Below are 16,379 nucleotides of genomic sequence, written 5' to 3' on the forward strand. Positions count from 1 at the left end.
TATCAGCATTTTTATCAGAAGGAAGACTCTACTAATATGAATATACATATACACTGACTACCGCACAATGACTGTGCTTTGTACAATTGTTATTTTCCTTTGATGATTGTTCAAATATATCAGTTTTAATTATTGTTCAAGAACAACTGGCATACAATAGTAGTTGTACTACACTCTGCCTGCACACCGTTGTGAGGTCTTGCCCCCTGAGAACAGTAGGTGTCATCTGAAAATAATTTGTAGTAAAGCTACTAGCGAGAGTAACAGAGCCACTCATTTAACTATAGCCTTACACGTGAAACAATAGTGTCAGTCACATTATGGAACCAATAAGAACAAAGCTTATTGTCCTATAACAAACAAGATGAGAAGTTGCCAACTCTGCTCCACATGGCTCTATCATCCCTAATACATAGGATACTATCTGGCCTGTTATATTGGTGCCCTCTAATGGCCCCTGTGCTGTAAAGCAATAAACATAAAGAAAGAAGGGAGTGTGGGCTGCATGTTGACTGAGTAGGATGCATGTTGAGTGAGCTCCATCAGAGGGTCTCTCTTTAATCCTGAAATACCCCGGTTTCACCGAGCACTGCAAGGAATCCTAGTGTGGAAGCAGCACACGCACACATCTCCGGTCCAGATGGGGGAAAAGGTAGGTTCACAGACCCAAGGTTGCATTTCAGGCTGAAGGGAAGTGCAGCCAAGATGGCATCACAGACACCGCACAACATTTGGAGTCACCACTGGGGTCACAGACTGACCCAGGCAAGGCAGCAGCAAATAAACTGGAGAGGTTCACTCACGACCCTTCATCCCTGGAGCACACACAGGTTATGTCTTCCCTATCTAACACACCATCTGGTGAGAGAGAAGCTCCAGCTTCCTTATCTAAGCCCTCACACCCTGCAGACCCCACACTAGGAGATGTGCTACAAATCATCACTAATAACCCCACTAAAGGTGGCCATAGACATAGAGATCCGCTAGTTTGATGATGTTGCCAAACGAGCGGATCTCTCCCTGATATGCCCACAATGAAGGGGGCAATGCAAAGGGGTCATTTATACATGGATTATTTTAGAGGTGCGTAATGTATTTATATAGAATCAGCAAGTTACACAGAACCGTAAATCCATTTATAACTCACAGGATCTTACAATGCCGCTCCCTTACCAGCCCAGTACTTACCTCTTTCCCATCAGAGCAGAGTGAGGGGGGCACATAGCAGAGAGCACAACTGTACACACGTCACACACATGTCACACACGTCACACACATGTCACATACATGTCACACACATGTCACACACATGTCACTTATCAGAACTGGCGACACCCAGAATTAGAAAAGAGTAAATGGATCTGATTTATGTCACAGTACAGATATAATTATGTGCCTTGGCTTCAACTGTGTCAGTTATACTTTCCCCTAGAAACAATAAAGTGAATACAAGTATTGTGTTGTTAATAGAGTGCCAATGTTTGTCTTATACCCTATAATTTGCCTTATACCCTATAATTTGCCTTATACCCTATAATTTGTCTTATACCCTATAATTTGTCTTATACCCTATAATTTGCCTTATACCCTATAATTTGCCTTATACCCTATAATTTGCCTTATACCCTATGGGTAGAACTCCACCAGCGTTTTTGGTCAGATCGACGCTCGCCAACAAAACACAGGAGACAAGTCGGATGGAGCCATAAAACGTCAAGATATAATTGGACTGAATGAAAACTCAGAGGTAAGAACTACTTGATCCAACTGTCAGATGAAGATGCTGCTTGCTGTGCCCACATCCGACAGTTGTGTTGCGTCGGATTTAATGTAGTTTTTATCTGCAACGTTTCATTCAGTCCAAATAGAATCTTGATGCCGGCGTCCCCATCCGACTTGTTGCTAGCGTTTTGTTGGCGGCCGTCGATCTGACAAAAACACTGGTGGAGTTCCCTCCTATAAGTCAATGGGGCAGATTTACTAAAGGGTGAAGTAGCCGTCGCTAGTGAAAATTCACCAGAAATCCCATCCGCAGGGACATCACCAATTTACTAACAGGCGTAGAGGACAATTCACTAGTGAAAGAGTGAGTAAGTACATCACTAACAGTTTTGCTCCCTTTCACAAGGGGAATTTTGATTACGGCAAATGATCATTACTCAGTAAATTCACTAAAGTGAGAATTTTACAGAACGTTACCAGCGTTTCCTTCGCCACCTTAGACCTGACAAACTGATAAGATGAAGCTACATCCTCATCAATTTTATGTCAGTGACATCATATCCTGTGTGCCCAAAAGTTGGAAAAACTTATTTTAAAAATGCTGATGAGTTTTTTTTTTCATATTTTAAAGTGGGATTGTGTTTAAAAGTTGTAATTGTTGAATATTTTTGTTATAATATTTTTTTTACCATTTGAGGGGCCTGTCACATTTGTTTTAGGGTGGGCTCATGTCTAGGGCATTAGAGGATCTTTTGTCTTTATTTTGCTTCCTTGGACATGTGTAATAATAAGTGGTCACGTCAAGCATTTGCACCAACTTCTCTAATAAAGACATAGATATGATCTATATTTAGCCGCCATATTCAAATTAAGCTAAGTGTAAGAGTACTGACGAAGTTTCGCAAGGCAGAAATAAACGCTAGTGAAAGTTCCCTGTGATATGCTCATGCTGACGAATTAACACCAGCGTTTAGCTGCCAAGATGCGACTTTGCATTTTAGTGAATAAGCGAATCAGTAGAGAACTAACGGCTGGTGAAGTGGCGCGAAGCCTTCGTAGATGAAAATTTGTCCTTTAGTGAATTTTCCCTAATGTGTGTTGTCTACTAAACTAGAAGAATAAATGCAGCACATATGAACTTCAAATAATGGAAAACAGGGAAAAAATGAGAAAGAAAGGGAAAAAACTGTAGGCAAAATGGATATTTTCTTTACACACCGGTTGGTCTAAACAGTGAATATGATGTGATTTGCTTTTTCTTTAGTCACAGATCTTAGCCCATATGTTTATAACTACTGTACATGGTAAATATGTTGTGATAGATCATAGTCTTTATTCCACATATATCATATATCACTCTCCTTTATGTAATGTCAGCAATGAATTCTAAGTTCTATGAACATTTAGGTTTTTTCATGAAGAGACCACCTGGTGACATATCTTTGTAACTATATATATATATATAGATTGATAAACGCTCGCACTCAAATCCAGTCTTTGTCAGTTGTGGGTGCAGGGTCAAAGTTAGTTATACAAAGTTTCACAAGGACCCGCACTCCAATCTTGATGAAAAGTGTTCATTTTTATTACTTGTGCATCGAGGACCAAATGTGGGTTGAAACATTGGATGCAGAAGTATGAATAAAAATTAACACTTTTCATCAAGATTGGAGTGCAGGTTCTTGTGAAACTTTATATATGTATATAAATATTTAGTCCATAGGAGCAGACATACACACTGTTTTTGTTGATTTAGAGTGGGCTGCACCCCTGAAATGCTGATACACAAGTGGTCACAATAAATACCTAATTATGTGTGTGTGGCTCTATTTTCCTTGATCCATTGTGAGGGTCCCCCAGTTATACAGGAGACCAGTACTACAGGTATAGCAAGTGTCACTACCAATAGGTGTGCAGTGAAATATTAACTATATTGCCTTGTTAAAAAGACACTATACACCCCTTTTTAATATTAGTGCAGAATACACTTTTAGTTCTCCTCATCCAGCCAAGGAATACATCATTCATACTGGGTTCATAACCATGTAACCACATCATTCATAACTGTAACCAAATGTACAGTATCATTGTGTTATAATAAGAACCAGAACACAGGATCTGCTGAGATCAATCCATTTCTTGGGGGCCACGTGTATCTTAGAGAGGGGGGGATACCCCAACAACCCCTTTGCCCCATAAATAACTTTGCGTGTCCCTTGTGTATAACAGCACTTGAGACCACGTTACAAGAGGAGTCCTACTTACCTCTTTTGCTAATCTTTAAAACATTGTGGATACTGATTATTTTTGTAGAACTATAACTCTCACACAAAGACAGCACTCAGCACTGTAAGATAGAAACCAATTAGCAGCTAAGCTGACCTGATAGGGAACTGAAGCCTAAATTTGCTTGTGTGACTGCAGGACTGTGATTGGTTGTCCCCTCCTACTGTGCTTCTGGTAGGGACCATTAGGACACACCCACCCCTCATTTGAAATACAGGAACAGTAGCAGATCTATAGGGAGATATAATAAAGGAGTCATTTATAAATATAATGATCATTTTTAGCTCAGAGTGAAAGCTGACATATACAGTATTATACACATAATTATGTGCCAACCTATTCCCAGCGTTACTATAAATGGGGTAAATATTAAACATACAGATTTACATACAGAAGTGGCTGAAATTGGCAAGTGCCTGGGCTAAAAGAGATTTAAATCCTATAAGAACAGATTCATTTTGATGCTTTATCTCTCTTTGAAGAACAAAAAGAAATACAACTAGACCATTTATTCATGGTTATATATTTCAAATAACTTGAGCTGTTACATATTATAAAATATTATGAGCACAAGTCATGGTCATTGCATCCATGTTCTCAGTTCCCATGTCCCACAAGCCTATATAGTGTATAGTGTATAGGAATGTCAGACTAGAGGAGGGCAGGGGTATATAGTGTATAGGAATGTCAGACTAGAGGAGGGCAGGGGTATATAGTGTATAGTAATGTCAGACTAGAGGAGGGCAGGGGTATATAGTGTATAGGAATGTCAGACTAGAGGAGGGCAGGGGTATATAGTGTATAGGAATGTCAAGACTAGAGGAGGGCAGGGGTATATAGTGTATAGTAATGTCAGACTAGAGGAGGGCAGGGGTATATAGTGTATAGGAATGTCAGACTAGAGGAGGGCAGGGGTATATAGTGTATAGGAATGTCAGACTAGAGGAGGGCAGGGGTATATAGTGTATAGGAATGTCAGACTAGAGGAGGGCAGGGGTATATAGTGTATAGTAATGTCAGACTAGAGGAGGGCAGGGGTATATAGTGTATAGTAATGTCAGACTAGAGGAGGGCAGGGGTATATAGTGTATAGTAATGTCAGACTAGAGGAGGGCAGGGGTATATAGTGTATAGGAATGTCAGACTAGAGGAGGGCAGGGGTATATAGTGTTATAGGAATGTCAGACTAGAGGAGGGCAGGGGTATATAGTGTATAGGAATGTCAGACTAGAGGAGGGCAGGGGTATATAGTGTATAGTAATGTCAGACTAGAGGAGGGCAGGGGTATATAGTGTATAGGAATGTCAGACTAGAGGAGGGCAGGGGTATATAGTGGTATAGGATGTCAGACTAGAGGAGGGCAGGGGTATATAGTGTATAGGAATGTCAGACTAGAGGAGGGCAGGGGTATATAGTGTATAGGGAAGGAATGTCAGACTAGAGGAGGGCAGGGGTATATAGTGGTATAGGAATGTCAGACTAGAGGAGGGCAGGGGTATATAGTGTATAGGGAAGGAATGTCAGACTAGAGGAGGGCAGGGGGTATATAGTGTATAGGAATGTCAGACTTAGAGGAGGGCAGGGGTATATAGTGTATAGGAATGTCAGACTAGAGGAGGGCAGGGGTATATAGTGTATAGGGAAGGAATGTCAGACTATATGTCATTATACTGTGGGAGCAGCAGGAGAGCCGGGGCTACAAATTGCTAAAATCAGTCTGATCTGTATAACAACACTGAGCTCCTGCCGACCTCTGACTCTCTCCTTATACTCACTGTACTAAGTACTATCAACATCTCTGTAATTCTACTGCTTGTACTGCATGGGACTGGTAACCCACCAACAAAATGGCAGCACCCCCACCTTATAGAGTCTGATACTAAAGCTGTGGGCTGAACTCAAACTGGCCAATAGCATTAAGAAAGGAAGTTACTCCCCCAGGATTATACATTCCCAGTCTCCTCCCAATACACATCCCTCACAGAGCCGAGATTAAAAGAAAATTCCTGCAACTCCCTTCTCCTGTGTCCCCGACATTCCCATCCTCCGCACTCACATCTCCAGCCTGATCTACTGGGTAAGTCATTTTCCCTCCTACTGAGACTGGGGGTTAATCCTGCTGCAGGGACTGATAGAGAGGGGAGACTGGGGGTTAATCCTGCTGCAGGGACTGATAGAGAGGGGAGACTGGGGTTAATCCTGCTGCAGGGACTGATAGAGAGGGGAGACTGGGGGTTAATCCTGCTGCAGGGACTGATAGAGAGGGGAGACTGGGGGTTAATCCTGCTGCAGGGACTGATAGAGAGGGGAGACTGGGGGTTAATCCTGCTGCAGGGACTGATAGAGAGGGGAGACTGGGGGTTAATCCTGCTGCAGGGACTGATAGAGAGGGGAGACTGGGGGTTAATCCTGCTGCAGGGACTGATAGAGAGGGGAGACTGGGGCTTAATCCTGCTGCAGGGACTGATAGAGAGGGGAGACTGGGGGTTAATCCTGCTGCAGGGACTGATAAAGAGGGGAGACTGGGGGTTAATCCTGCTGCAGGGACTGATAGAGAGGGGAGACTGGGGTTAATCCTGCTGCAGGGACTGATAGAGAGGGGAGACTGGGGGTTAATCCTGCTGCAGGGACTGATAGAGAGGGGAGACTGGGGCTTATCCTGCTGCAGGGACTGATAGAGAGGGGAGACTGGGGGTTAATCCTGCTGCAGGGACTGATAGAGAGAGGAGACTGGGGGTTAATCCTGCTGTAGAGAATGACCAGTACATACAGACACTGCACTTGCTGTTGGTATAATTATTATTGTGAGGTGTGAGTCCTGTGAATCCCCAGAATTGTCAGGCTATTACACGGCCACCTAAGCAGGTCCTTCAGCATGAATGACTTCACTGTGCAAATTGGCCAATTAGGGAGCCTTAAGCAGCAGCACTTTCAATTCAGTGTAAAAGCTGAAGCTCCCCCTGATTGGCCAGTTTGTAGATTGAAGTAGTTTGTGGCCAATGAGATTTATTTTCTCATCCCTTGTGGCTCCTGTGTCTCCCGTGTAAGCCCACCCCCTCCTGCACAGAACACGAGGCTAATGCAGAGGAAAGGAATGAGCTGAGAGCAGCGGAACTGCAACTTCTTACTGACCTGCTGCTTCCCCTGTAAGTTTCTCTAACTCCTCATATTTTACTTAGTCACATGGGAATCACAATGGGAATCTGGGGCTGTTATACCTGGAATTTCCACTTTATTCTTTTCCTATGACTTCTGGGCTATTATATATATGTTATTGCTTATGTGCCATCCTGCTTGAAAGGAACAGGAGAAATCCCGGGCTTTCACTGTGTTATCTTTGTGCTATCCCTGTGCGAACCGGTTGGTCTTGGCACGGCAGAAACCATCTGATTACACCCTCCAGATACACTGCGCAGGGGTCTTGCAAAGAACGACACAGTAGACTCGTGTGATACAAAGCAAGTTCCGATTTATTAGGGATACAGCAGTTGCTTATATAGCCAATATGACGTGTTACAAAGGTATATGCCTTAGCCTAAGGGAAAATGAGAAGTGTGTGTCTGCAGAAAGAAACAATGTAGAAGTTGTGAGACTGGGCTGTGCTAAGAAAAGATAAGAAACATATTGGCCCGAGGGCATTGGGGGCTGCTCAGACCAGCTGGGGAGTATGTGCCATATAAGCAGGTTTTACACAAAGAAGTTTGAGCAAGGACAGAAGTTTCAAGGATAGAAGTTAACCCTTTCAGTTCCCCCCTTTCACTGCTGGGAGTTCTGGGCTTTTATACACACAATTGCCTCTACATTCATTAATATATTCACCAGGGTGTGAAATGGGGAGTGGTTAGTGGCAATGTGGGCGTGGTCTAAATTGTTGGCCCATATTCTCCCCTGTCCCCCGATTTCTCTCTGAAAATCTGGTCACTTTTTGCTAAAGTCAAGTGTTTACGTATAGAGTTAAGGGTTTACTTCACTTGTTCTATAAAGAAGATATGTGTATATTTATATATAGGCACAGACGTACCCATCAACTTTCCTGTTTTTGAGTGGGACAGTCCTGCTTTTGACAGCTCCACCCGCAGTCCTGAGTTAGTACTGGAAAGTCCCGATTTCTCTGCATTGAACAGCCAAAAGAGATACAATGTTTCTAACTGAATTGGCTCTTGGCAGAGAGTCCAGAATAGATACTTGATACATTTGTAACAGTTTTGTCCCTTGGGAGAAGTTGGACTCAGCTTAAAAGGCAATTCACCTTCATTAGTAAAACTGTAATAAAACATAAAAACTACAGAAATTGGGCATGGTAATGAGGGAGCGGGGCTGCAAAATGGGCGTGGTCAAAAAATCTTTTTGCCCCTCTATCCATTTCCAAAATATTGGGAGGTCTGTACAAATCACCAGAGACTGACAGCGCTGCTCCTTCTTACTGTAAAGTCAGTCCCTCGATCACATCAGACATTTTAGTATGAGGCCCAGCTGGAGAGTATTTGATATTATTTAGTTGTGTCAGTCTATGGGGATTCACTGATTCACATGCTCTGTGCTGCTGTCACTTACTGAGCTTAGGGAGCCACTCACAATATACAGTACACATAGAATAGAAATGTCACAATATAAGGCTGATTAGTAATTAATACACATAATTACTACATGGCAGCACAGAAACCAGTGCAATTAGCATCAGAATTGAATAATCAGCAAACCTGTAGCATCAGCTTATATTACAGCCAGGGAAGCTCATTTTCTGCTGCTGGATAATTAGTGACGAGCCCTAAGCTTAGCTTCTCAACAGCCAATCAGAGCCCACTGAGCATGTGAGTGTCACAGACACTTTCCAAGATGGTGACCCCCTGTGACAAGTTTAAAGTCCTGGATCATTGCTGCTGTGGAAGGAAAAGTCTTGCAGGCCCTGTATGGACCCTCACATTCCTAAGACCCATGGGGCCCTTCTAGGAACTGTTTCAAGACTACCCAGGAGACAGTGGGCCATCAGAGAAGGTTCTTCTCAGTAGTCTGTTATGTTTTCCTTTGGCTTCTATCAGGTGCCCTGGCCTTGAAGCTCTCGCACTGTGTTACTCCCTTCTCATCACATAAGTAACTAACACTAGATAATTACACACTGAGACACTATGACAGATACCTGTCAATACTCCCTATCCTCCTCAGAGAGACCATCCCCATTGAAGTTCCTCTCTCGAAGGGTAAATAATGTGTGGTCTTTTCTTTGTTCTGGAGTTCTGTGTTATACTCTGTACAGAACCCACGACGCTCGTGTATGTTTATTATATAATTAATAAACCTCCTCAACCTTCTACCTCAATGATCTCCGGTCTTTGGATTATTCCCTAACACTGCTATTGACAAGCTGAAACTTTAGCCTCGTGCAATAAGTTCACTTTATAAAATAGGACATTTTAGCCACATTCATTTTTAAGCTTTAGTTCTCATTTAAAAAGACAATTACAATTTCTAATTAATTATATATTAAATGTAAGTATAGTATAACTAATATGCCCATTCTAAGCTCAGACACCTGTGACAGCCCTTTCCAAAATGTTTGCACAACATAAGTATAACCCTAATTTGGTTACTGTCTCTTTAAATATCAAGTAAAGTTGCTGTACCGTGTTAGCCAGTAAAAATGTTACAGGGAAACCCTTTTGAAATAATATATAACAAAAGTGATTATAAAGGTGATTCCTGTATTGGCTAACTAATATAATCATAACTAATATAATCATAACTAATATAATCATAACAAGCTTACAGAACATTTTAGATCCTTTTTCAAGCTGATTACAATGAAGCTGTGCTGTTCTCTGGTATATATATATATATACACAACATTCAGCTCATAGGTCACATGACCAACAAAGAGGAATATCAATGTGTGTGTGAGGTGTAAAGTCATTACGAGGGGATCTGTAAGAGACAAGCAGATAAGGTACAAGATAATGTGGGTCAAAGAGGCTGAGTATAAATTAGGGCTGAATTATTGGAGTGTAGAATGAAAGGAATTCCATATGATCTTAGTCCAGATCCAGACATGTTGCTATTTGTGACCTGGTTCAGTCCTTTCTTAGTCCATATAATTAGCCAGAAATCCAAGGCCCACGTTTAGTCCCTTCCCCAGAGAATTGAACGTTTGCATTAATTTATATTCCCACACTTCTATCATTGTCTGTTTTAAAGTTGCCCTTAAGAACCTCAAGAACAGTTGTAGTGACCATGGATACTGTATTCCTCTAATGTGCCCAGAATTGGTATTTTGTCTGAAGTCAAGGTGTGTGGGCAGGTTTTGCATTGTTTTTTGCTACAGGGATATGTTCCATTTTTGGTGGGGTGCAATAAGGCACTTGTTGTTATTAGTGACTTTAGGTTGGGAGGCTGAATGCTGGGAGTGGTGGCTCTGGGAATAAACTTTTGAGTCTCTTGTCCTTATGAAGTGGACCTTGTAGATCTCTGGATATTTATCTGAGGGTCCTTAGTTGTGGATTGTATGTGACCACTAGGGGAACCCGATTTATTTCAGGTTTCTATTTATACTGTAAAAGGTGACTTCTGGGAATCTTGGTGGCTCTATGAATGTATTGATCTACAATGATGGGCTTGTAGCCCCTGTTGATGAAGTCTGTTTTCAGTGTTTTGAGGTGATGGTTCCTTTCAGCAGTGTCCGAACATATACGATTGTATCGTAAAGCCTGGCTGTAGATTATTGAGTGTTTAGTGTGGTCAGGGTGAAAGCTGATATACAGTATGTTTGAATAGTATTATCCCTGATGTGATTGATTGTGTCCAGAAGATGGATGTGAGTGGGGGAGTAGTTCATTTTCAAATTCATTGTTGGATGAAAGTCTTGAAACTGTTTGTGAAACTGAATAAGTTCTTGTTCAGTATTTGTCCAGATTATGAATATGTCATCTATATAGCGGAGGTATGTCAAAGGCTTGGTGTTGCAAGTGGAGAGAAAGTCCTCTTCTAGAGGTTGGCATGTTGGGGTGCAAAGCGTGTAGCCATACTGGTTCCCATCCGTTGTAGAAATACTTCCTGGCTGAAAAAACAAGCAGTTGTGTGTTAATGTAAACTCAATCAGTTGTACAACAGCTTGGGATGGTAGCTCATGCTTTTCCATAAATGTTTTGCAGGCATCTATACCATCCTTGTGTGGAATGTTTGTATATAATGATCCCACATCCATTGTTGCCAAAATGGTGCCCTCCGGAAGTGGTCCTATGCCTGCAAGTTTGTTTAGCAGATCAGTTGTATCTTGTAAATAGCTTGTTGTGCCCTTTACAATAGGTTTTAAGATCTGCTCAACCCATCCTGATATGCCTTCTGTCAGTGCCAATCCCAGATACTATAGGTCATCCAGGGTTACCTTCTTTGTGGATTTTAGGAAACATATAGAAGGTGCCTGTTTTGGGATTCTCTGGTTCCAAATATACCAGATACGATTGTGTGGCTGGTAGTGTCTTGATTAAGTTTTTTAGTTCTTTCCTATAAGCCATTCCTATAAGTGGGGTCAGTATCTAGTTTAGTATAGTGATTGGAGTTTGATGGCTGTATGTGGGCCTCTGTGATGTAGTCCAAAGTGTTCATAATGACCACTGCACCCCCTTTATCGGCTGGTTTGATGATGATGATGATGTCCTTGTTGTTCTTGAGGCATTTAATGGCATTCCTTTCTTGGGCACTCAGATTGTGCTTCTGTTTCTTCTGCTTGGCCAGGATAGTTGATTTAACCCTTTCTCTAAATGAGTTTATGTACTGATCTAGTTTGGCATTCATGCCTGCAGGAGGCGTCCACTTGACTTTCTTTTTTCTATATTGTTCCTGTTGTTTGGAGGTGTCAGAATCACTGTATGGCCTGTCATGAAAAAATTCCTTAAGGTGCAGTTTACCAAAAAATTCCTCCATTTCTTTGCTGATTTCAGTTTTATCCATTGCTGTTATAGGGCAGTATGTTGGCCCCTTTAATAGTACTTTAATTTCCTCTTTAGTAGGAGAGTAGTCCGATAAGTTTATTACACAGCGTTTTTGTGCGTAAGTTGGATCTGCAGAGCGGTCACTTTGAAATCGAAGCCTTTGCTGTTTTTTCTTTTTCTTAGTTACCAGCAGTGTTTGTAGTTTTCTGTAGTATAGTTGTAGTGCCTGGTTAATATACTCAGTGTCTGTTCCTGTTAAAAGATCTTTAAGGGAGGCAATTTCTTACTGTATAATCCTTTTTTTGTTGTAAAAAACTTTGATGAGGTGGTTACGTAGTCTCTCGGAAGTCCTGCTGCAAAGTTGTTGAGCAAAGTGGGTGTTGTAAGTACTTCTAACAGGGTTCCTTAGGGCAAGCCCTTTGGGAATGAGATTTTCCTTTTTGCAGGTTTTAAAGAAGAAGATGTCACAATCCAGATGAGCCAGTTTCTTTAGCAGGTTCTAGAGCTTCATTTTTCTATTTTTTTTTTACAATGCAGTTTCTTTTATTGTTCTCACAATAAAGTAAGTTTCAAAGAACAAACACTGATTTCCAGTGAAATCAATTATAAAAAAAATGAAAAGCTGTAAAAAAAAAAAAAAAAACCTTCATAATAAATGAAGTTATCTTTTTCTTCAAGAAAATATACAAATGGTTTTCCCAAATAATTCAAATTTACTCTCTCATCTCTCCATCTTTCTCCTCTTCATCGACACCACTACACTCCAATAATTCCTCCCTAATTTATACTCAGCCTATCTGACCCACATTATCTTGTACCTTATCTGCTTGTCTCTTACAAATCCCCTCGTAATGACTTTACACCTCACACATAGACTGATATTCCTTTTTGTTGGTCATGTGACCTATGAGCTGAATGTTGTGTGTGTGTGTGTATATATATATATTTATATAGCAGAGAACAGCACAGCTTTATTGTAATCAGCTTGAAAAAGAAACTAAATGTTCTGAAAGTTTGTTATGATTATATTAGTTATGATTATATTAGTTAGGCAATAAATGGATCACGTTTATACCACTTTAAATATCAATTAACCCTCTGCAAATCAGGGCCCTGATGCTCCATATTCACAGGGAGAGTCTCAGAAAGCTAATACTTACTCCATCTAACAACTATAGGGTATTTCAGTTTATATAAGAAAAAGATCAAATCAATGGGCACCTGTAAAAGCTTCAAATATATTAACAAATATGTGGAAACGACACTTTCTAAGTAAAACGTTTTTTAAGTACAAGATTTTAATGTTTCTTTTTGCAGAGATGCAGAAGATCCCAGAGCAGCATTAAGCAGCAGAGGTTCCAAGTAAGAGAATCCAGGGATTTCTGGGATTCCTTAGATCCAGCCAAGGAGCCGTTACAGGTGCAGGACATAGAATAAAGCAGAGACACCGTGTGACTCAGGAATAGGATATCAGGTCTCTCAGCAAACCAAATAGCAGCAGATCTTCTTGTCTGTCAGTTACAACAAGTCGTAAGACAAAAGAGGCCGAGGTGCAACTTTGTAGCACAATGGAATGTGAGCAGCAAGACAACAGTCTTACAGGACATCAGAAGGTTATCAAAGAAGAGAAACCTTTCCCTTATGAAGAATATGGCAAAGTCTTCTCTTCAAATGTGACACTTCTTATACATCACACAGAGGAGAAACCAGTTTCCTCTAATGAATGTGGCAAAGGCTTTTCTACAAAGCAGAATCTCAAAATTCACCAGACAGTAAACACAGGGGAGAAACCCTTCACATGCTCAGAATGTGGCAAAGGATTTACTAGAAAGCAGAACTTCAAAATTCACCAAGCAGTTCACACAGGGGAGAAACCCTTTATGTGTACAAAATGCGGAAAATGCCTTTCTACAAAGCAAAAGCTCAATCTTCACCACATGACTCACACAGGGGAGAAACCATTCACATGTACAGAATGTGGGAAAGGATTTTCTAGAAATGATTATCTCAAAATTCACCAGACTATTCATACGGGGGAGAAACCTTTCACATGCATAGAATGTGGTAAAGGCTTTTCTATAAATCGAACCCTCAAACTTCATTACATGACTCACACGGGGGAGAAACCCTTCACATGCACAGAATGCAGCAAAGGTTTTTCTACAAAACGTGATCTTGAAATTCACCAGACAATGCACACAGGGGAGAAACCCTTAACATGCACAGAATGCAGTAAAGGATTTTCTACAAAGCACAAGCTCAGTATTCACCAGAGAGTTCACACAGGGGAGAAACCATTCACATGCACAGAATGCAACAAAGGCTTTTCTAGAAATGATCATCTTCAAATTCACCAAACTGTTCATACGGGGGAAAAACCATTCACATGCACAGAGTGCAGCAAATGCTTTTCTAGAAAGGAGCTACTCAAAATTCACCAAATTGTTCATACGAGGGAGAAACCTTTCACATGCACAGAATGTGGCAAAGGCTTTTCTATAAAGCAAACCCTGAAAAAGCACCAGATGACTCATACAGGGGAGAAACCCTTAATGTGTTCTCCTAAACAATATTCAAGTATCCCTGAATAAATAGCTGTAATTCATTCTGGGTTATGTGTATCCTGCACTGCAGCTTTTGTTTTGTAACAATATATCAGAATTCTACTGTATGAGGTGCAGTTGTTTACACAGATAAAAAAAGACCCAATAATTATACAAAAGACATATTTTACATAGTTACATAGTTAAATTGGGTTGAAGTCCATCAAGTCCAACCCTCCAAATGAAAACCCAGCCCCATACACACAGCCCTCCCTACTGTCACATAAATGATATATACCCATATCTATACTAACTATAGAGTTTAGCATCACAATAGCCTTTGTATTATGTCTGTCCAAGAAATCATCCAAGTCCCTCTTATAGTCATTAACTGAATCATCACCCGGCAGTGCATTCCCCAACCTCACTGTCCTCACTGTGATGAACCCCCTACTCTGTTCCTTTAAATGAAACTTCTTTTCCTCTAGTCTGAAGGGGAGGCCTCTGGTACGTGATTCTCTTTATGGGTAAAAAGGTCCCCTGCTATTTGTCTATAATGTCCTCTAATGTACTGTAGAGGAAAAGTCTTGCAGGCCCTGCTTGGCCCCCTTAATGGAGTGAACAGTTTCTGGGTGCCCATGAGGCCCTTCTAGAAACTGTTCAAGGTTATGTGTAACATCTGTGAGAAGGTTCTTTTTACTGTTATGTTTTGGTTTCCAGTAACAAGGTGCAATAGCTTTGAAGCTCACACATAGTGGTACTCCCTTTATTTTCACATAACTAGCTAATCACACTGACTTGTACTCCTCCTCACTCCCTATACTCCCTTCCTTACTCCTTTCACATACCATTCCCATGAAGTTCCCCACTAGAGGGTATATAATGTGTGGTTAATCTTTTGTTTCTCAGTTCTGACCTACTTGTGTATCAGAACCCAGGGAGCTCGTGTATGTTTATTATATAAATAATAAACTTGGATTATTCCTTTTACCTCGGTGATCTCCGGTCTTTGGATTATTCCCTAACAGTACTTGTAAAGTCTAATCATGTCCCCTCACAAGAGCCTTTTTTCCAGAGAAAACAACCCCAACCTTGTCAGTCTCCCCTCATAATTTAACTCTTCCCTCCCTCTAACCAGTTTAGTTGCACTTGGAGTCTAAAACTGCCCCCATACTCCAGATGAGGCCTCACCAGGGACCTATAAAGAGACACAATTATGTTTCATCCCATGAGTTAATGCCCTTTTTTATACAAGACAGAACTTTATTTGCTTTAGTAGCCACAGAATGACACTGCCCAGAATTAGACAACGTGTTATCTACAAAGACCCCCAAGATCCTTCTCATTTAAGGAAACTCCCAACACACTGCCATTTAGTGTATAACATTTATATTATTTTTGCCAAAGTGCATAACCTGCATTTATCAACATTGAACCTCATTTTCCAGTTTGCTGCCCAGTTTTCCAGTTTAGACAAATCACTATGCAAAGTGTCAGCATCCTGCATGGAACCTATAGTTCTGCACAATTTAGTCTCATCTGCAAAAATAGAAACAGTACTTTCAATGGCCACCTCCAGGTCATTAATAAACAAGTTGAAAAGCAAGGGACCTAGTACAGAGCCCTGCGGTACTCCACTAACAACACTGGTCCAATTAGAAAATGTTCCATTTACCACCACTCTTTGTAGTCTATCTTTTAGCCAGTTCTCTATCCAGGTACAAATACTATGTTCCAGGCCAACATTCCTTCATTTAACCAGTAACCTTTTGTGTGGCACTGTATCAAATGCTTTAGCAAAGTCTTAAGTAAATCACATCCACTGCCATCCCAGGATCGAGGTCTCTACTTACATTCTCATAAAAAGAAATTAAGTTAGTCTGGCAAGATCTATTACGCATAAAAC

General features: G+C 41.0%; 3 protein-coding genes across 8 annotated transcripts in view; 2 read left to right on the forward strand and 1 right to left on the reverse strand.

Annotated features, from left to right (window-relative positions):
* Positions 1–16,379, reverse strand: part of XB5897957.S (hypothetical LOC495453 S homeolog) — a 658,286-nt gene that overhangs the window by 296,055 nt on the left and 345,852 nt on the right.
* The window catches only part of LOC108719569 (gastrula zinc finger protein XlCGF57.1), a 135,159-nt gene that overhangs the window by 15,555 nt on the left and 103,225 nt on the right, over positions 1–16,379 (forward strand). The gene's annotated exons all lie outside the window — the stretch shown is intronic.
* Positions 5,952–15,463, forward strand: LOC121394829 (gastrula zinc finger protein xLCGF3.1). 3 transcript variants are annotated; one of them, XM_041566979.1, is made up of 3 exons: positions 5,999–6,085; positions 7,057–7,154; positions 13,248–15,463. In XM_041566979.1, exon 3 carries the CDS (start codon positions 13,499–13,501, stop codon positions 14,519–14,521), a length of 1,023 nt encoding a protein of 340 aa, XP_041422913.1. In that variant the 5' UTR covers positions 5,999–6,085; positions 7,057–7,154; positions 13,248–13,498; the 3' UTR covers positions 14,522–15,463. The 3 variants fall into 3 exon arrangements, with proteins under 3 accessions (XP_041422915.1, XP_041422913.1, XP_041422914.1); XM_041566981.1 differs by lacking the exon at positions 7,057–7,154 and having other exon boundaries at positions 5,952–6,085; XM_041566980.1 differs by lacking the exon at positions 5,999–6,085 and having other exon boundaries at positions 6,711–7,154.

Source organism: Xenopus laevis, chromosome 6L (genome assembly GCF_017654675.1).
Source record: "Xenopus laevis strain J_2021 chromosome 6L, Xenopus_laevis_v10.1, whole genome shotgun sequence".
NCBI classification, from domain to species: Eukaryota; Metazoa; Chordata; class Amphibia; order Anura; family Pipidae; genus Xenopus; species Xenopus laevis.